The sequence below is a fragment of the Pongo abelii genome, chromosome X (assembly GCF_028885655.2).
Source record: "Pongo abelii isolate AG06213 chromosome X, NHGRI_mPonAbe1-v2.0_pri, whole genome shotgun sequence".
Taxonomy (NCBI): domain Eukaryota; kingdom Metazoa; phylum Chordata; class Mammalia; order Primates; family Hominidae; genus Pongo; species Pongo abelii.
In genome coordinates this window covers 2025809-2047088 of record NC_072008.2, presented here as the reverse complement: position 1 = coordinate 2047088, position 21280 = coordinate 2025809, and the positions used below count along the sequence as shown (strand labels likewise).

Below are 21280 nucleotides of genomic sequence, written 5' to 3'. Positions count from 1 at the left end.
GATCCCATCATGTGCCTACTGGGGCTGTCCCAGTGAGCAGCAGCAGGGGAATCCTCATTTCTTTTAGGTGCTCATTCTCTTCCTCTCTCTCTCTTATTCACTTGTTTTGCTCGTTCTTTCTCTCTTTTTTGCTTTTCTCTTTTTCACTTCTCGGTCTCTCTCCCTTTCTCTTGTTCACTTTCTCTCTCTCTCTGTCATTCAAGCTTTGAAGTTATAAAACTATAAGTGCTACTTCTCCAAAGGGCAGGTACCATGTAGAAGAGGTAAAGATCTTGAAAAAGGGGCCCTTTAACGTTTTCTTGCAGAACGAGTTTTCTGTTTTAATTTTACGGTCCAGAAACAAGACTCAAACACTTAAACCTGTTGGCGTCGTTTTTCAAGCTTTGGGTAATTTTCTTAATGTCTCCCAAATCGGAACTGTGTTTAAGTGTAGAGTCATCCACGCGTTCATTTAGGTATGGTGATCTGATTCCCTATAAGGCTGTCATTTTTCCCTTTAAACCAATTTTATTTTCTTCTTTACTAACCAGGGCATTTTATTTCTGGGGGAGAGTTCATAGTTACTGACTTTAGATCTCATCGTTCTCAGTACCTCCTCTCTTGATTTGGTTTTGCTTTGCAAGGTGGTTTTGTAGCTTTTGACGAACATCTGCTACATGTCTAGTTGTGACTGTTTTTTTTTCCCTTGAAACCAGAACTTTTTTTTTTTTTAACAAGATGCATTCAAGAATTCCTAACATATAATCTAGACATCAGCTGGGCTCCTCTGATTGGACTGTTCATTTAGAGACTTGGGGTTCTACCAACTTTTCTACTGTTTCTTCCCCCCATGGCCCCGATACTCCCTATTACAACCTGTAAGGGCAATAAAGGCCAGTGGATTAGTCCATTCTGGCACTGCTATAAAGAAACCCATGAGGCAGGGTAATTTATAAAGAGAAGAGTTTTCATTGGCTCAGAGTTCTGCAGGCTGTACGGGGAGCATGGCGGCTTCTGGTTGGTTTCTGGGGAGGCCTCAGGAACCTTACAATCACGGACGAAGGTGAAGGGCAAGCAGGCACGTCTCACATGGTGGGAGCAGGAGCAAGAGAGAGAAGAGGTGCCACGCACTTTTAAACAACCAGGTCTCGTACTAACTCACTCACTCAGTTTCATGAAAACAGCACCAAGAGGATAATGCAAAACCATTCATGAGAACCCCACCCCAATGATCCAGTCATCTCCCATCAAGCCCCACCTCTAACACAGGGGACTACAATTCCACATAAGATTGGGTGGGGACACACATGCAAACTATATCATCTAGTTTGAAATGCGTATCCTCAGTTAGGACCCAGGGCCAGTGGTTTCCACTCATGTCTCCAAGAGGCTATGTGGACTGTTCACTTCAACTCCATAAAATGCAGAGAGAGCTGCTGACGGAATAAATCTGTTGGCAAAAACTGTCTGTCCAAACTGTGTCATCTAGTTTGAAATTCACATCCTCAGTGATGACCCAGGGCCAATGTTCCCACTCATGTCTCCAAGACGCTGTGTGGACTGTTCACTTCAACTCCATGAAATGCAGAGAGAGCCGCTGATGGAATAAATCTATTGCAAAAAACTGTCTTGGGCTCTGCCTTAGAAAGGGCTAAGATTTCCAGTGTCAGCTTGGTTGTGAAACAGCCCCCCTCAGGGACGGGGGTGAGGACCTGAGAAGTATTATTTGCTTCTTTTCTTAGTGCCATTCAGGCTGCTACAACAAAAATACCATAGCCTGGGTGGATTATAAATTACAGATATTTATTGCTCACAGTTCTGGAGGCTGGAAGTCCAAGATTGAGGTGGGGGCAGATTCAGTGTCTGGTGAGAACCCACTTCCTGGTTCATAGATGGTGCCTTCTAGCTGTGTCCTCATACAGTGGAAGGGGACGAGGGAGCTCTCTGGGGTCCCTTTTATAAGGACACACATCTCATTGATGGGGAACCACCCTCACAACCTCATCACCTTCAAAGACCCCACCTCCTAACACCATCACCTTGGGGGTGAGGATTGAACGTAGGAATTTTGGGAAGACACACACATTCAGTCCATAGTCCATCTGTCTTGCCCTTTCAGGGAAGGGAGTTTCAACCTTTCATCTCTGATTGACTCATCAATGGATGGGTGAGCTCATTCATTCAGTCAGTGAACATTTATGGGGTGCTTGTCTTATGCCTGGCACTGTCTTATGTCAGGCAGTGGTGTGCAGAGTCCACAGCAAGGTATCTGTCCTCAGTCATCATTGGCCTTATGTGGGAGGCAGGCTGGATATCAGCCCAGAGAACCATGGAGGCCCATTGTGTTATTTGCCCCATGTAGAATAGATGAAGGCTGCTTTTATATTGTCACAAGCAGAAAGTTGCATGATTGGACCCCCTGTGTTTGAGACAAAAAAATGGAATGAAAATGACCCTCCCATTGCAAACAGGGTACCCCACTGCACAGGAAACCTCTTCTACTGTGGGGTGACCTCCTGCACACGTGTGAAATTAGAGAAATACAAAAGCCAATGCATATTTCCCGGCTTCAACTTAAATTCGTTATATCCTACAGATTCATGAGCTGTGATAAAGATATTTTTTAAAAAAATCTAATGAAAATACCAGTGGGAAACACCAGTCTGATGTTAAATAACACAAACGATTGCCTCTTAAAAGTTACACGTTTATTAACTGTCATTTGTGACTGCACTAGGCAGAACTTTCTTGTCAAATTAGTATGAAATATCTTGTTTGTTTATGCAAATTAAATATGTGTTTGGAAGGCTGTGTTGACAGAGAAAATGGTTAATTGTAAAAGGATAGTAATTGATGTCCACTTAGATTTAGAAAATACACAAAGCCACAGAGAACGAAATTAAAATTATTCTTCTGTCCCCTCTCTGCAAAAATTTCAGCCATCACCTTAAAATATTTCCTCTGTTTTCTTCGGGGATTCCAATTATGTGTAGTATGAGGTTATTTGATATTGTCCAGAACTCCTGGAAGCTCTATTTTTTTAAACTCTTTTTTATTTTCTTTTATTTATTTATTTTGAGACAGGGTCTTGTTCTGTCACCCAGGCTGGAGTGCAGTGGTGCAATCATAGCTCACTGCAGCCTCGAGCTCCTGGGCTCGAGTGATCCTCCCACCTCAGCCTCCTGAGCAGTGGCAGATTGAGTGTCTGGTGGGGACCCACTTCCTGGTTCTTAGATGGTGCCTTCTTGCTGTGATGTTACATGGTGGAAGGTGTGAGGGAGCTCTCTGGGGCCCCTTTCGTAAGGACACTCATCCCGTGCGTCACGTTCCATTCTCATGACCTCATCACTTCTCAAAAACCCCACCTCTCAACACCATCACCCTGGATTTTTAAAATACATATTAAAAATATAATTTTATATATTTTCTATAATATATAAATATACATATTTTATATATTTTCTATAATATATAAAATACACATATTTTATACATTTTCTATAATATATAAAATACGCGTATTTTCTATAATATATAAAATACGCGTATTTTATATATTTTATATAATATACGCGTATTTTATATATTTTATATAATATACGCGTATTTTATATATTTTATATAATATACGCGTATTTTATATATTTTATATAATATACAAAATATACACATTGTATGTATTTTATATAATATACAAAATATACATATTTTATGTATTTTATATAATATATAAAATATACATATTTTGTAAAGTATATAATATATATAAAATACACACATTTTATATTTTTATGTAATATATAAAATATACATATTTTATATTTTTAAAATTTTATAAAATATAAAATTATATATTACATATAAATTTTATATATTATATTAAAATATAAATTATTTTAATATTAATTATAATAATATAAATTTATTATATATAAATATTATATAAAATAAATTTATTATATATAAATATTATATAAAATAAATTTATTATATATAAATATATGAAATAAATTTATTATATATAAATATTATATAATATAAATTTATTATATATGTATATAATATAAATTTATTAAATAAAATATATTTTTATATATTATACAATATATAAAATGTATGTATTTTATATATTTTAAACTTTTATAAAATATATTTTAAAATTTATATAATTTTAAATTTATAAAATTTATAAAATATATTTTATAAAATATATGTAAAATTTATTTATATATCAAAAATTTTATATATATAAAAAAGAAACTTTTTTTTTGCTTAGAGTGCTGTGAACAGGTTTTCTGGGTAGCATGTATGCTATGAAATGGGAACGTTTGGGAACCTCTGTTCTGGTCCATTATGTGTTAACTGTGAAGTTTGCCTCTTTGCCTTGCTTTGAGATGACAGATGAGGACTGACTGTGTGCTCAAGATCACGAGGTCAGGAGTTCGAGACCAGCCTGACCAGCATGGCGAAACTCTGTCTCTACTAAAAATATATAAAAAAAAGTAGCCGGGCGTGGTGGCGGACGCCTGTAATCCCAGCTACTTGGGAGGCTGAGGCAGGAGAATCGCTTGAACCTGGGAGTCGGAGGTTGCAGTGAGCTGAGATCGTGGCATTGCACTGCAGCCTAGGTGACAAGAGCAAGACTCCATCTCCAAAAAAAAAAAAAAAAAAAAGAGCAGGTTGTTGCCTGCTTTCTGTGCTTTTTGTTTTTGACAGTCAGAGCTGTGACATATTTCATCCGTGTAAAGATGAGAGCATGTGGTGGTCCTGACGTTATACAGATGGCCTTTCCCACTGCATACAGTGCACCCCAAACCTGTTCCCCTGCCTTTTAACCAGGGACAAACGGAGGCTAAGTGGGTAAGGGGTGAAAGCGTGATTTGCAGCGAGAACCGTGGGAAGTGAGCGTCTTGGTTGCCACGTTGGGGGACTCCGACTCCCCTCCTCTCTCTTGGATAGTTGAGTCCTGAAGATCTCATATCTGTAAAAGGAAGGTTGAGTTGGATCTAACGTTCCTGCCTGCAGTGCCATTCCGGAAACTTTTTGTCAAAACGTTCACAGCCATAAATACGTCAGAAGAGAAGAGACTTTTCATTCTATATATATTCACATTGTCTGAGCCTTGCCCCTGGTTTCTCTGATGGACACTGGGAATCAGAAACATGACAGGCATGATGCGGTGGGAGATTCATCACAGTCTCTGTGGAGGCCCCCCTCTTCCAGCATCATCCTTTGCGATTGTCTTTGTAGGGTTATTTCTTCATTTTATTAGCAAGCAGGGCTGTGCTCGTGGTGTCAACTCAGCAAACACCAATGATACCTCTGCTTATTGGAAACATTTTAGAACAACTGGATCGACTCTGGTCCCTGACTAGGAGATGCAATTTTTCACAAACTTGAGGTGCTCTGGGCTGTCCCGCCATACCTCGTGGCGTGGAGGTTGCAAAGGCTGCTCCTCCTTCATACCCCTCCTGAGGTTGGTACAATGAGTCACCTTCGGTTCACATTGGCAATCCACCTTGTATCTTGAGGGTAGATTCCTAGAGGTGATTTTGCTGGATCGAAGGATGCATCCATGTGTCATTGCATTAGATATTACCCAACTTACTCCCATAGGGTTTTTGCCATTTTGCCTTCCCACCCACACTGTCTCTGAGTGCCTGATCTCCACAGCCTTATTAGAGAAATTTGATGCCAGTGCTTTGGAATTTTTCTCAATCTGATAGATAAGAAATAGTATTTCATACCATTTCACCCAGAAATCCCATGACTGGGTATAAACCCAAAGGATTATAAATCATTGTACTATAAAGACACATGCAAATGTATGTTTATTGCAGCACTATTTATAATAGTGAAGACTTGGAACCAACCCAAATGCCCACCAATGATAGACTGGATAAAGAAAATGTGGCACATATACACCATGGAATACTATGCAGCCATAAAAAACAATGAGTTCCTGTCCTTTGCAGGGACATGGATGAAGCTGGAAGCCATCACTCTCAGCCTAATAACACAGGAACAGAAAACGAAATACCACATGTTCTCACTTACAAGTAGGAGCTGAACAGTGAGAACACAGGGACACAGGGAGGGGGACATCACACACCAGAGCCTGTCGGGGGCTGGGGAACAAGGGGAGGGAGAGCATTCGGACAAATATCTAGTGCATGCAGAGCTTAAAAGCTAGATGATGGGTTGATAGGTGCAGCAAACCCCCATGGCACATGGATACCTACGTAACAAACCTGCACATTCTACACATGTATCCCAGAACTTAAAAAGAAATAGTATTTCAGTACATTCTGAATTAGGATGTCTGTTATTAGATATAAAGGAGAACATATGTGTTGAGGGCCATTTGAGTCTGTTCTGTATATAAACTGTTATTTTTGCCCTTTTCTTTGTAGCATGTTTGGGGTTTTCTGGAGTTGAACTTTTTAGATATCTGAAAAATAGGTGTTAATATTTCTGATGGAAGTTGCAAATTTTCTTCTAGCTCATTATTTATGTTTTACTTTGCTTATGGAGATTTGTTTTGTTTTTTACCATGTGATTTTTTTTTTTGAGGTAGTGCCTTGTTCTGTCTGGAGTGCAGTGGCATGATCTTGGCTCACTGCAGCCTCCATCCCTTGGGCTCAGGTGATCCTCCCATCTCAGCCTCCCAGCTTGCTGGAACTACAGGCACACACCGCCACACCCGATTAATTTTTGAAATTTTTTGTAGAGATGAGGCCTCTCTCTTTCCCAGGCTGGTCCTGAGCTTTTGGCCTCAAGCGATACCCCCTCCTCAGCCTCCCAAAGTGCTGGGATTACAGGCATGAGCCACTGCCCGGCCCGTTTTTCAATCACGCAGTTTTTTAAATAGTGAAATTTATCTAACCATCTTTCTGAATTTTCGCTTAGGAAGCATTTTCTTTCTGTGGAGGTTAAAGTAATGATTCCTGCTTTCTTGCGAACTTCTCATGGTTTAGCTTTGTTTTTGCCTAGGAGTTCACTCATGCATACTGTGAGGTCTGGCGCTAATTTTATCTCTTTCCTATTGTGCCTTCACGTGCCCCAACACAGTTTATTAAAACGCCCATCTTTTACCCCTTTTGTCGTGTGCTAAGTTTCCACATGCAGTTGGTCTGTTTCTGGAAATTGTACCCTGTTCCTTGCTCCTTTAATGCCTGTAGTACCTCCCGTTTAATTATAGAGGCTTCTCAGATGTTTTTAATCTCCTACAGGGCCGGTGTGTTCTCAATCTTTATACATATCAGAATTTTCCTCTTTGCCGCCTCATTTGCAATTCTTTTCCCCACAGCAAGTTTAGAATCGATTCGTCCAGTTTGCCTAAAAGAAATTCTGTGAACTATTTTTACTGGATCACATCAAATTTGCATATCGACTTGGGTCATTCTGACACCTTTAGGGTTGTATCAGTTTAGATTTTTTCCCCCTCCAACTTCTATTTTATTTTTTAAATTAAAAAAAAATTTTTTTTGAGACGGAGTCTCGCTCTGTCACCCAGGCTGGAGTGCACTGGTGTGATCTCAGCTCACTGCAACCTCCGCCTCCTGGGTTCAAGGGATCCTCCTGCCTCAGCCTCCCGAGGAGCTGGGATTAGAGGTGCACGCACCACCATGCCCAGCTAAATTTTGTATTTTTAGTAGAGATGGGGTTTCACCATGTTGGCCAGGCTGGTCTCGAACTTCTGACCTCGTGATCCACCCGCCTCGGCCTCCCAAAGTGCTGGGATTACAGGCATGAGCCACCGCGCCCGGCCCCAACTTCTATTTTAGATTTAGGGGGTACATGTGCAGGTTTGTTCCCTGGGTATATTGTGTGATGTTGAGGTTTGGAGCACAAGGATCCCATCACCCAGGTAGTGAGCATAGCACTCAATAGTTTTCCAACCCTTGCCCCATCCCTTCCTTGCCCCGTTGAATTGCTCGGTGTTTGTTGCTCCCATCTTTATATCCATGTGTACTTGATGTTTACCTCCCAGTAATAAGTGAGAACGCGTGGTATTTAGTTTCCTCGTTCTGTGTTAATTCACGTAGGAGAATGGCCTCCACTTGCATCTATATTGCTGCAAAGGACATGATTTCATTCTTTTTAATGGATGCGTAATATTCCATGGTATAGATGCACCACATCTTCCTAAGAATTGAATTACCATTTGAGCCAGCAATCCCATTACTGGGTATCTACCCAAGGGAAAGTAAGTCATTCTACCAAAAAGACACATGTACTGTGTGTTCATTGCAGCACTATTCATAAAAGCAAAGAATGGAATCAAACTTAGGTGTCTGTCAACTCTGGGTTGGACAAAGTTTGTTTTGTTTTTTTTTAATTTTTTTTAATTTTATTTTTTTTGTGAGACGGAGTCTCGCTCTGTCGCCCAGGCTGGAGTGCAGTGGCACGATCTCGGCCCACTGCAAGCTCTGCCTCCCGGGTTCACGCTATTCTCCTGCCTCAGCCTTCTGAGTAGCTGGGACTACAGGCGCCCACCACCACGCCCGGCTAATTTTTTGTATTTTTAGTAGAGACGGGGTTTCACCGTGTTAGCCAGGATGGTCTCGATCTCCTGACCTCGTGATCCACCCGCCTTGGCCTCCCAAAGTGCTGGGATTACAGGTGTGAGCCACCGTGCCCGGCCGTCGTTTTTTTTGTTTTGTTTTGAGACAGTCGTGCTGTGTCACCCAGGCTGGAGTGCAGTGGTATGATCAGAGCTCACTACAGCCTCAACTTCCCAGGCTTGCGTGATCCTTTGAACTCAGCCTCCTGGGTAGCTGGGATGACAGCCGTGTGCCACCATGCCTGGCTAACATTTTTGTACCTTTTTTTTTTGTTTTGTAGCAATGAGGCTTCACCATGTTGCCCAGGCTGGTCTTGAACTCCTGGGCTCAAGTGATCTGCCTGCCTTGGCTTTCCAAAGTGCTAGGATTACAGGCATGAGCCACTGCGCCTGACCCTTTGGGTCTTTGGAGAAGCACACACCAAGAAGGAACGTGATGGGCCAGAGATTTACTAGGGGAACTGTGTTTGAAGGGTCAAACAGGCCCTGGCAGAAGAGTGGAGGAAGGCTTTCAGATGACGGTGTAGATGCCTCACACCTGTGAAAAAAGAGAGGGCGAGGAATTGGGTAGAAGGAGCGTCCAACCGGTTCTCTGGTCATGCCGAGTCACTGGCTGTGAAAACCCAAAACCCCGAGGAAGCCCAATCTTGCCAAACATGTTGCCCATCTGCAGAGGCACCGGGTGGGTGGTGTCAGGTGATTGTTGCAACCTGTTGTGTGCAGGGGTGTCTGTGTGGGTGCATACATACTTCTCAGCCCCAATGTCAGCTTCTTGGTCCATAAGGAAAACTCTAAACTCTTCTAGCTAAAGTTAGAAATGCAGCAAGGATCCATTCTGCAATCTGTGGTGCTTTTTTTTTTTTTGAGCTGGGGTCTCACTACATTGCCCAGGCTGCCGTGCAGTGGTGCAATCATGGCTCGCTGTGCGTTTTTAGGGAAGACCCCACGGGCACCTCCAAAACCATGTGGCATGACATCCTCACCGAGACCCAAGGGCATCTTTCCAAGGCCTCAACTGTACTTTTATGTCTTTTGAGAGGGGCCTAAAGGTGTCCTGATATAGGTTTTGCACACTCTCGATTACCAAGTCTCATTTCAGTGTTGCTGTTGTTCCTATATTATAAGCAGGACTGTCTCTTCCCATACCTTTTTAAGCTGCCAATTGTTTCTGTGTTTATGGAAGCTATTGATATTTGCTTCTGAATTTTCTATCTGACTACCTTCCTGAATTGTCTTCTTGGATTTGTTTAATGTTGATTTTGTTAGTTTTTTCCTGGCGTACCATCATATCATCTGCAAAGTATATTTTGACTCTCCCTCTGCAGTTCTTGTATCTGTTGTCTGACCACATTGGATAAGATCTCCAATAGCATGTTAAATGACAGGGTGCACTCCTGGAATCCCAGCTCTTTGGGAGGCCGGGGTGGGAGGTTGACTTGAGCCCTGGAGATCAAGACCAGTCTGGGCAACACAGCAAGACCCCATCTTTACAAAAAAAATAGTAAAAAAAATTAGCCAGGTGTGCTGGCTCACACCTGTAGTCTCAGCTACTTGGGAGGCTGAGGCGGGAGGATCGTTTGAGTCCAGGAGGTCGAGGCTGCAGCGAGCCATGATTGCACCACTGCACTGTAGCCTGGGCAATATAGTGAGACCCCAGCTCAGAAAAAAAAGCATCACAGAGAACAGGATGGATACTTGCTGCTTTTCTAAGTTTAGCTGGAAGATTTTAGTGTTTTCTTTATTGACTAGGAAGTTGGCATTGGGGCTGAGAAATACGTATGTACACACACAGACATGCCCACACACAGACGCACATGTATACACACAGTATATATGCATCCTATGTGTCTGTAATTACAATTTAATAATATATTCCTATTTTTAAAGTAAACTTAGTAAATTAAGAACATCAATACATCTACTGATACTACATATAGTATTTCCAAGTCCCTCAGCTTGGGTCGGGAACATGGGAATGTCATTGTACAGGTTCTATCTTCGGGTTATGAGGAATACACCAGAAAACCTAAGCGTATGGAAAACTTATTCTGCAATTTTCTAAGTGAACATACCTTTTCATTGATTCATGTATGTATCAAGAAAAAAAAATAAAAGTCTTACACACCAAGAGGATTGTTCGCACAATACTGACAACGAAATGTACAGGCTGACAAATAACAAATTATATGTTGAAGCCTCCTCCACAGGCCCCACCTCCTGATACCATCATGCTGGCGATGGTATGTTTTCAACATAGGAATTATTTTGGGGGGAGAGGAGACACAAAATTTTACACTTGGGAAAGGTGAAATGGAAAAGCAGCATAGGCTTTATTATTTTATTTTATTTTATTATACTTTAAGTTCTACAGTACATGTGTAGAACGTGCCGGTTTGTTACATAGGTATACATGTACCTGGTGGTTTGCTGCACCCATCAACCCGTCATCTACATTAGGTGTTTCTCCTAATACTACCCTTCCCCTAGTCCCTCACCTCCTGACAGGCCCCGGTGTGTGATGTTCTCTTCCTTGTGCCCCTGTGTTCTCATTGTTCAACTCCCACTTATGAGTGAGAACATGCGGTGTTTGGTTTTCTGTTCTTGTGTTGCTTTGCTGAGAATGATGGTTTCCAGCTTCATCCATGTCCCTGCAAAGGGCATGAACTCATCCTTGTTTATGGCTGCATAGTATTCCGTGGTGTGTATGTGCCACATTTTCTTTATCCAGTCTATCATTGATGGGCATTTGGGTTGGCTCCAAGTCTTTGCTGTTGTGAACAGTGCCACAATAAACATACGTGTGCATGTGTCTTTATAGTAGAATGATTTATAATCCTAATTTCTATTTAAATTACCTTTATATTTTTATACATTTTGTGGGTATGAGTACACTTGTGTTACACAAATATATTGCATAGTGCCAATGTTTGGGCTTTTAGTGAGGCCATCACTCAAGCAACATACATGGTAGCCAATAGGTAATTTCTCATCCCTCATCCCATCCCACCCTGTGACACTTCTGAGTCCCCAATGTCTATTATTTTATGCTCTATGTCGACATGTACAGATTATTTAATTCCCGCTTATAAGGGATAACATGTGGTACTTGACTTTCTGTTTCTGAGCCATTTCACTTAGGATAATGGCCTCCAGTTCCCTTCGTGTTGTTGCAAAAGACACAACTTCATTCCTTTTCATGGCTGTGTAGTATTCCATGGTATATATGTGCCATATTTTAAAAAATCAAATTGTCTGTTGATGGACACTTAGGCTTTATATTTTAATAAAGAACAATCCAAATATGTTGAACAAAATAATCTCCTGAACAAAGCTTGAAACAGATCATATGTGCCTATAATAACTCACAGAAAGGGACTTTCCTGACTATCTGCCTGCAAAATCCACTTTTCCCTCAGTCTTTCCTTCTCAAGGGAACATGGAAATTCCCTTCTTGCATTTTCTCAGCGCCCAGTACAAGGAGTCATTCTTGCCTCATCATGTTCCCCTCTCTGTCCTTGTCTTGTGATTTTTTTTTTTTTTATTTTGAATGCGAGATGTCTGACTCCCACCAGCACCCCTGTTGCCTGTATCTGTGAGACATATTCTGAATCCAGCCACCTCTCATACCACCTGTGCTGAACTGTGGCGGAGCTCCCCCGTCAGTCCCTGCGACTGCTTCAGGAGAACTTTGATAGCCCGGTCTTCCTCCAGCTCTAGTGGATTCTCCATGAATCTGTTCCTTCCTGTGAAACATATCACAGATTCATCTCAGAGCCCTCTGATGACGCCCTGTCTGCCAGAGAGAAGCTCACAAACTCTGTGGGGTGCCCCTTCACCTTCTTCTCTCCGCTCTTCCCTCTTTCCATGTGCTTGGCTCCAGCCAGCCAGCCAGGCAGCCAGCCACCTTCCTCTTCCTGGAATATCCCAGGCATGCTAGACTTTTGCTCTCACTATCACAACGTCAGCTCAGGAGCCCCTCCTTGGAGGATTGTTCTCTAACCTTCCATCCAGAATCACCGCTTCTCCCTTTCCTCTTCTTCCTTTGCTCTGGGCTTCCTTTGAAGTTCATTCATAACTGGAAGATGTGAGATCTGGAAAGTTCTGGATTATTGCCAGACACATACTGTGTATTTAGAGTGGATGGTATCTTCCCCAGGGGAACCAATTCTCCTTGAGGCAGACAGCATGTTTATCTTTGTCTAATTCATTTCCCTGTATGCTGGGCACAGAGTGTAGGCTCTATACATATTTTATAAAAGAAGGAGGGAAGGGTTGGAAGATGGACAGAAGGAAGGAGGAAGAAAGGAAGGAAAGAAGGAGGGAAGAAAGGAAAGAGGGAGGGAAGGAAAGAGGGAAAGAAGGAAGGAAAGAGTGAGAGAAGGAAGTAAAGAGGAAAGGAAGGGAAGGGAAGGAAGGAAGGAAAAAGTGAGAGAAAGAAGTGAAGAGGAAAGGATGGAAGGAGAAAGGAAGGAAAGAGGGAGGGAAGGAAAAAGGAGAAGAAGGAAGGAGTGAGACAAGGAAGTAAAGAAGAAAGGAGGGAAAGAGGAAAGGAAAGAAGGAAGAGGGAGGAAAGGAAGGAAGGAGGAAGGGAGGAAAAAGGGAGGGAAGGAAGGAATGAAGAAAGAGGGAGGGAAGGAAGGAAAGGGAGGGAGGGAAGTAATGAAGAAAAGAAAGAGGGAGGGAAGGAAGGAAAGGGAGGGAGGGAAGGAAAGAGGGAGGGAAGGAAGGAATGAGGGAGGGAAGGAATGAAGGAAGAAAGGAAAAAGAGAAGGAAGGAGGAAGGAAGGAAAGAGGGAAGGAAGGAAGGAAAGATGGAAAGAAGGAAGGGAGGACAAATGGAAGGAAGAAAAAGAAATATAAATCTCCCTCAAAATGTGGATCACTTGTCTTAACCAGAAATTCAAGTGAGATGCTATCTGCACGTGTGACGTCAGCAGCTATGTAGCAAACTGTATTAACCATGTCTTTTATTTTCTGTGTTCTGACGCATGACTTTCGTGGCCTTGTGAACCCTAGAGACCCTGCCCCTCCCATAGCTAGCGAATCCCCAGAGGTGGTGAAGAGCCCACCTATGAACCTGTCTTTCACATGCAAACCCATCAATCCAGAATCCACCCCCCAACCATCTCCTTTATTGGGGTTGCATATTCCACGTCACTCTCCACCTGGCCTAACCAGGTGGAGAGAGGTACCAGAGAGTCAGGGACAGCCCCTATGCCCCAGAGCCTGCTGAAATCCTTCACACTAGCCAACTCTAAGCCTACTTGCCTGTTCCTTCCCTTGGAAACCACGATGAGAGCTCTGGCCTCCTTTGTCTTCCCACCTCACCAAACTTGGTGCGCCCCTGTGTGGTCCTGAGTGGTGGGACACGCCCCTCCTCTTGGGACCGATGAGTAACAAACCACTTGCTTAACGGCAGTCTCCTGATCTGTTGGCCCCACCATACCTACATCATAATAAAGTCTACATTTTACAACGCAAATAAACGAAGATGTCCTGCTCAGTGCTGCCCTGAGAGCAGAGGTCATTCCAGGATTCTTGCTCGCCTCCGCAAAGGGTATCCATTCTGCAGACCTTTCTGCCGGTCACATTGACGGCATATTCCAGAGCCTGCCAGGGACTCATAGGGGATGACAGGGGATTTATCAGGTGGTTTTTTACTGCACTGTCATTACTCGGGGCTAATCCACTTTAATACATTCATGCCTCCTGAGCCTGTGGGAATTCAAGAGGAAGAGAACCAGAAATGATTGAACCATAACTCCCTTTGGCATCCTGCCTCTCAGGAGGCTTAATTCTTACAAATATGTGCTCTGCTTCTAAATCTTAGTTTCATTATTTGCTCTTCTTCTTTTTCAGTTTTTCCCCCACAACCTGACCGTGTCGCTATAGTGACGGGAGGGACAGATGGCATCGGCTATTGTACAGCGAAGCATCTGGCAAGACTTGGCATGCATGTTATCATAGGTGATGACTTTTACAGTTACTTCTGTTTTTTTTTTTTTTTTTCTGAGACAGGATCTCTGTCAACCCACGCTGGACTGCAGTGGTGCGATCTCAGCTCACTGCAACCTCCACCTCCTGGGTTCAAGCGATTCTCCCACCTCAGCCTCCCGAGTAGATAGGTTTACAGACATGCACCACCACGCCCGGCTAATTTTTGTATTTTTAGTAGAGACAGAGTTTCGATATGCTGGCCAGGCTGGTCTTGAACTCCTGAGCTCAAGCCATCCACCTGTCTTGGCCTCCCAAAGTGCTAGGATTACAGGTGTGAGCCACCGCGCCTGGCAGAGTTAGTTGTGTCTTATACCTAATGTGAGCTACTTAGTTGTTCATTTAGACATGTACGCAAATGTTGATTTGCATATAAAACATTCAGTCAGATCCAGAAAACTCATAAAGGTGATATTCAAAACCTAGAAAATACAGAAAATTGTTGTACCCTTTTGGAAGTAGATATATATTCTGCTTAAATATTGATCCTGTGTTTCTTTCACATGGTTTACTGGAAAAAAATAACCGTATATCTTTATGACTTTACTAGGGCTGTTAGAACAAAGTGTCTCAAGGAGACTGGAGGTTGCTTAAAAAGCCAAAATTTATTTTTCACAATTCCGGAGGCTGGAGGTTCAATATCACAGTGTGGGTAGGGCTGGTTCCTCCTGACACCTCTCTCCTTGGCTTGTAGACACCATCTTCTCCCTGTGTCCTCACAGGGTCATCCCTCTGTGTGTTTTCATCTCCTCTTCTCCTGAGATGTCTTAGTCCATTTCAGGCACTGTAACAGAATTACCATACAATGGGCAGCTTATATACAACAGACATTGATTTTCCCACAGTCCTGGAGGCTGGATGTCTGAGATCCAGGTGTGGGCAGGGCTGGTTCCTCCTGAGGCCTCTCTCCTGGGCTTGGAGATGCTGTCTTCTCTCTGTGTCCTCACAGGGTCGTCCCTCTGTGTGTGTCTGGGTCCTCATCTCCTCTGCTTATGGGATGTCTTAGTCCATTTCAGGCTGATATCACAGAATTACCATAGACTGGGTGGCTTATAAACAACAGACATTGATTCTCTCACAGTTCTGGAGGCTGGAAGTCTGAGATCCAGGTGTGGGCAGGGCTGGTTCCTCCTGAGGCCTCTCTCCTTGGCTTGTAGATGCCGTCTTCTCTCTGTGTCCTCACAGGGTCGTCCCTCTGTGTGTGTCTGTGTCCTCATATGCTCTTCTTATAAGGACACCAGTTCTATTAGATCAGGGCCCACTCTCGTGACCTCATTTTACCTTAATCACCACTTTAAAGATCTTATTTCCAAACACAGTTACATTCTGAGGTCCTGGGCTTTAGGACTTCAATTTATGAATTTTGTTCAAACACAAGCTCCTAACAGAATCTGAACAATTTTGTGGGATACTTGTTTTTTCCTGCATCCGTGACCTATAGACACTCACTGTTTGATTTCTGCTCTTCTTTTTGAAAATCTCTCTAAAAGCTTATCGTGAGCTCTGACTCCTCTTCCGGTGTGACCTCTTCAGGTCTCCCTTCAACTGGGAACATGAGGACAGTTCAAATTAACCCATTCCACTATTGTCAGTGGAGATGGAGAGGGGGAGGGGAAGAGGGAGGGGGAGGGAGAGGGGGCGGGCAGGGGGAGGGAGCATCAATTGCCTACCTGGGGAAGTTTAAATTAGCTAGATTTGTGGAGATGAGCTTGGAAAAACAAAAGCCTTAATGGCCACTTTTGACACCATCTGCATTTAATTAATTATTTTCAGACAAGATCGTGCTCTGTCAGCCCAGACTGCAGTGCAGTGATGTACTCATAGCTGACTGCAACCTCAAACTCCTGGACTGCAGCAATCCTCCTGACTCAGCCTCACAAGTTGCTGGTACTACAGGCATGCACCACCATGCCAAAGCTCATTTTATTTATTTATTTATTATTATTTTTTTGAGACAGTCTTGCTCTGTCACCCGGGTGGAATGCAGTGACACTACCTCGGCTCACGGCATCCCCTGCCTCCTGGGTTCAAGCGACTCTCCTGCCTCAGCCTCCCGAGTAGCTGGGATTACAGGCGCCCACCACCATGCCGTGCTAATTTTTGTATTTTTAGTAGAGATGGGGTTTTGCTTTGTTGGCCAGGCTGGTCTCGAACTCCTGACCTCAGGTGATCTGCCTACCTCCGCCTCACAAAGCGCTGAGATTACAGGCATGAACCACTGTGCCTGGCCCTGGCTTATTTAAAAAAATTATTTTGGCGGCTGGGCGTGGTGGCTCACGCCTGTAATCCTAGCACTTTGGGAGGTCAAGGCGGGCAGATCACTTGAGGTTAAGAGTTCACGACCAGCCTGGTCAACAACATGGTGAAGCCCCGATTCTCCTAAAAATACAAAAATTAGCCGGGCTTGGTGGTGGGTGCCTGCGTGGTGGTGGGCACCTATTATCCCAGCTATTCAGGAGGCTGAGGCAGGTGAATTGATTGAACCTGAGAGGCGGAGGTTGCAGTGAGCCGAGATCACGCCATTGCACTCCAGCCTGGGTGACAGAGCAAGACTCAGTCTCAAAAAAATAAACAAATTGTTTTAGAGATACAGGGTCTTGCTATGTTGCCCAGGCTGGTCTTGAACTCCTGGGTTGAAGTGATCCTCCCACCTCCCAAAGTGCTGGGATTACAAGTGTGAGCCACTAGGCCTGGGCACCCTTTGCTTTTAATAAATAACTTTTATGGTGTCTGGTTGTATAAACATCATATTGTAGGTCTGGTTTTAGATATGCAGGATCATATTCACTTAACACTTTCCAGGACGGGCGCAGTGGCTCACGCCTGTAATCCCAGCACTTTGGGAGGCTGAGGCGGGCAGATCATGAGGTCAGGAGATCGAGACCATCCTGGCCAACATGGTGAAACCTCGTCTCTACTAAAAATACAAAAAGTAGCTGGGCGTGGTGGCGCATGCCTGTAATCCCAGCTACTCAGGAGGCTGAGGCAGGAGCATTGCTTGAGCCAGGGAGCCGGAGGTTGCAGTGAACCGAGATCACGCCACTGCACTCCAGCCTGGGTGACAGAGTGAGATTCTGTCTCAAAAAAAAAAAAAAAAAAAGACTTTCCAAAACCAATGCCCATTATTGATTGACTTCTTCCTTTCCGCCATTCTCTCTCCTTCTTTCCCTTGTTGTCATTTATGGAAAGATGATCATAGATCATAAACAATGCTTAGGGCTGGAGATTTCAACATGAATTTGTCTCAGTTCTTCCTTATCTTCGAGGAGCTGTGTCCAGGACAGAGACTTTTCTGGGCCTTCAATGCCTTGCGATAGCCCAAAAGGCTCAAGCATGAGAGCATGAGTCTGATCTGGTGACCAGGGCTCAGCAAGGAGCCTTTCCAGGCGTTGAACCTCTGGACATCTGTTAACACCTCATTGGACAGGCTAAAAGTCATCATGTTATCAATCAATGAAGTTGACATGCAGATAAAAGGTATAAGGAAAAAATGAGCTCTCCACATCATTATGCATTACATCTATACAATAAAAACTGTGATATACTCATGCTTTAAATAGCTGCTCTGGTCCTGGGCCTCATGCGTTTCAATACCTGCTAGCGTTCTGAGCCTCGTGCATCTAAATAGCTGCTATGGTTCTCAGCCTCACGCGTTTAAATAGCTGCTAAGGTTCTGGGCCTCATGTGTTTAAATAGCTGCTAGGGTTGCTAGCCTCATGTGTTTAAATAGCTGCTATGGTTCTGAGCCTCATGCACTTGAATAGCTGCTATGGTTCTGAGCCTCATGCAATTCAATAACTGCTATGGTTCTGAGCCTCGCGTGCTTCAATAGCTGCTCTGGTGCTGAGCCTCATGCGTTTCAATAGCTGCTCTGGTTCTGAGCCTCATGCGTTTCAATAGCTGCTCTGGTTCTGAGCCTCATGTGTTTCAATAGCTGCTCTGGTTCTGAGCCTCATGTGTTTGAATAGCTGCTCTGGTTCTGAGCCTCATGCGTTTGAATAGCTGCTATGGTTCTGAGCCTCACGCATTTCAATAGCTGCTCTGGTTCTGAGCCTCATGCATTTCAATAGCTGCTCTGGTTCTGAGCCTCGATGGCCATCCACTTGGCTTTGAGTTGGCTCTATCCAAAAATCTCCATGGCAGTTTCTGCTGCGGCAAATGCACGGCTGCTGCCCACACCTCTGTGTTTTCTCATCTTCATTTACAAAAGAAGAAAATGCTAACCTTGCTGATGCTAACTTCCTGAATTTCATGCAGGAATCCCCAGGAGTCTTTGACTCAGATGGGGAAAGCCCACGTTCAGCCCATGTGGCCTTCTCTTCTCCCTGGAGATGCGTGGTTCATGTCAGCACACATGGCTCCTTGCTCCGTCCTTCACTTAAGTTTGAGCCTTTTTGGCTTTTGCAAAACATGAATGCAAAACTTAGAATTTTTCCATGTCATGGCTCTTCCCAGCTTTCACATTTTTGAGACAGGGTCTCATTCTGTCACCCAGGCTGGAGTGCAATGGCATGATCTTAGCCCACTACAACCTCTGCCTCCTGGGCTCAAGCGATCCTCTCACCTTAGCCTCCCAAGTAGCTGGGACCATAGGTGTGCACCACCAGGCCTGGCTAATTTTTTGTAGTTTTAGTAGAGATGGGACCTCAACATGTTGCTTGGACTTTTCTTGAACACCTGAGCTCAAGCAATCTGCCCACCTCGGCTTCCCAAACTGCTGGGATTACAGGTGTGAGCCACTGTGCCCGGACACTTTTAAAATAATAATTTTGTACACGCAGTTCCATTCCTCATATAACCATCTTTCTCTCATGGGCTTAAGGGTTTGTAAAATAGTATACAGACATGTGTACTGTTTCACATGATGAAGCTTAGTTGTATTAGATAATGATAACATCTTATTTGGCTATGTCATAATGAGGTAATTGAGTAGAATGTAATGAAATCTTGTTGGATTAGTTAATGACTTGTTGAGCTTTGGGAGCAGGTAAGCACTTTTTGGTCTATTTCAGTCTCTTTCTTTCCATCAAGCAGTTCTTTTCCTCCAAGTTGTGTCTAACTCCCACTTGAGCATTTTTTTAATCCATTTTTTTTCTTTGAGATGGAGTCTCGCTCTGTTGCCCAGGCTGGAGTGCAGTGGCGTGATCTCAGCTCACTTCAACCTCCGCCTCCTGGGTTCAAGCGATTCTCCTGCCTCAGCCTCCCGAGTAGCTGGGACTACAGGAGTGCACCACCACACCCAGCTAATTTTTGTATTTTTAGTAGAGATGGGGTTTCACCATGTTGGCCAAGATGGTCTCGATCTCTTGACCTCATGATCCACCCACCTCAGCCTTCCAAAGTGCTGGGATTACAGGCATGAGCCACCATGCTTCATCCCATTCTCTATATTTTATTTTATTATTTTATTATTATTATTATTATTTTTGAGATGGAGTTTCGCTCTTATTGCCCAGGCTGAAGTGCAGTGGTGCGATCTCAGCTCACCGCAAACTCTGCCTCCTGGGTTGAAGCGATTCTCCTGCCTCAGCCTCCCAAGTAGCTGGGACTACAGGCGCGTGCCACTATACCAAGCTAATTTTTGTATTTTTAGTAGAGGGGGGGTTTCACCATGTTGGTTAGGATGGTCTTGATCTCTTGACCCCGTAATTTGCCTGCCTCGGCCTCCCAAAGTGCTGGGATTACAGGCATGAGCCACTGCGCCCAGCCTCATTCTGTTAGTAGACTGGGACAAGTTAAAACTTTATGACAATTTCTTGAAATTGTCAAGTTCATCCATGTCCCTGACTCTCCTGTCTTGGTGTGTTTGGGCTGCTGTAGCCTGAGTGCCTTGCAAACTATAAAAACTTTTTTTTTAAAATTTTTATTATTATTATACTTTAAGTTTTAGGGTACATGTGCACAATGTGCAGGTTTGTTACATATGTATACATGTGTCATGTTGGTGTGCTGCACCCGTTAACTCGTCATTTAACATTAGGCATATCTCCTAATGCTATCCCTCCCCACTTCCCCCACCCCACAACAGGCCCCGGTGTGCGATGTTCCCCTTCCTGTGTCCATGTGTTCTCATTGTTCAATTCCCATCTATGAGTGAGAACATGTGGTGTTTGGTTTTTTGTCCTTGCGATAGTTTGCTGAGAATAATGGTTTCCAGTTTCATCCATATCCCTACAAAGGACATGAACTCATCATTTTTTATGGCTACATAGTATTCCATGGTGTCTATGTGCCACATTTTCTTAATCCAGTCTATCGTTGTTGGACATTTAGGTTGGTTCCAAGTCTTTGCTATTGTGAATAGTGCTGCTATAAACATACGTGTGCATGTGTCTTTCTAGCAGCATGGTTTATAATCCTTTGGGTATATACCCAGTAATGGGATGGCTGGGTCAAATGGTATTTCTAGTTCTAGATCCCTGAGGAATCGCCACACTGACTTCCACAATAAACCATAGAAACTTATTGTCCTGCAGTTCTCAAGGCTGGAAGTCCCAAGACCAGGGCTGGAAGTCCCAAGACCAGCACGGTCAGATTCTGGTGTAGTCCGTTTTCTAGGTTGTGGATGGCCACTTTCTCCTGTGCCCTCACATGGCGGAAACTGGATGGGGTCTCTTTTATAAGGGTACTAATTCCATTCATTGTGCTCCACCCTCATGACCTAATCATCCCACAAAGGCCCTGCCTCCCAACAGAATCACCGGGGATGTTAGAATTTCAACATAGGAACTTTGGAGGGAT

At 43.7% G+C, this 21280-nt stretch overlaps 1 protein-coding gene across 5 annotated transcripts in view; it reads left to right on the top strand.

Annotated features, from left to right (window-relative positions):
* The window catches only part of DHRSX (dehydrogenase/reductase X-linked), a 277695-nt gene that overhangs the window by 51048 nt on the left and 205367 nt on the right, over positions 1-21280 (top strand). For 4 of the 5 annotated variants that reach the window (XM_063721055.1, XM_024241546.3, XM_063721056.1 and 1 more), the window contains exon 2: positions 14405-14512. The exons of the other annotated variant lie outside the window; for it this stretch is intronic. In XM_063721055.1, the coding sequence (XP_063577125.1) occupies positions 14405-14512 (108 nt within the window). The remainder of the gene's footprint in view (positions 1-14404; positions 14513-21280) is intronic. 5 annotated transcript variants of the gene reach the window in all.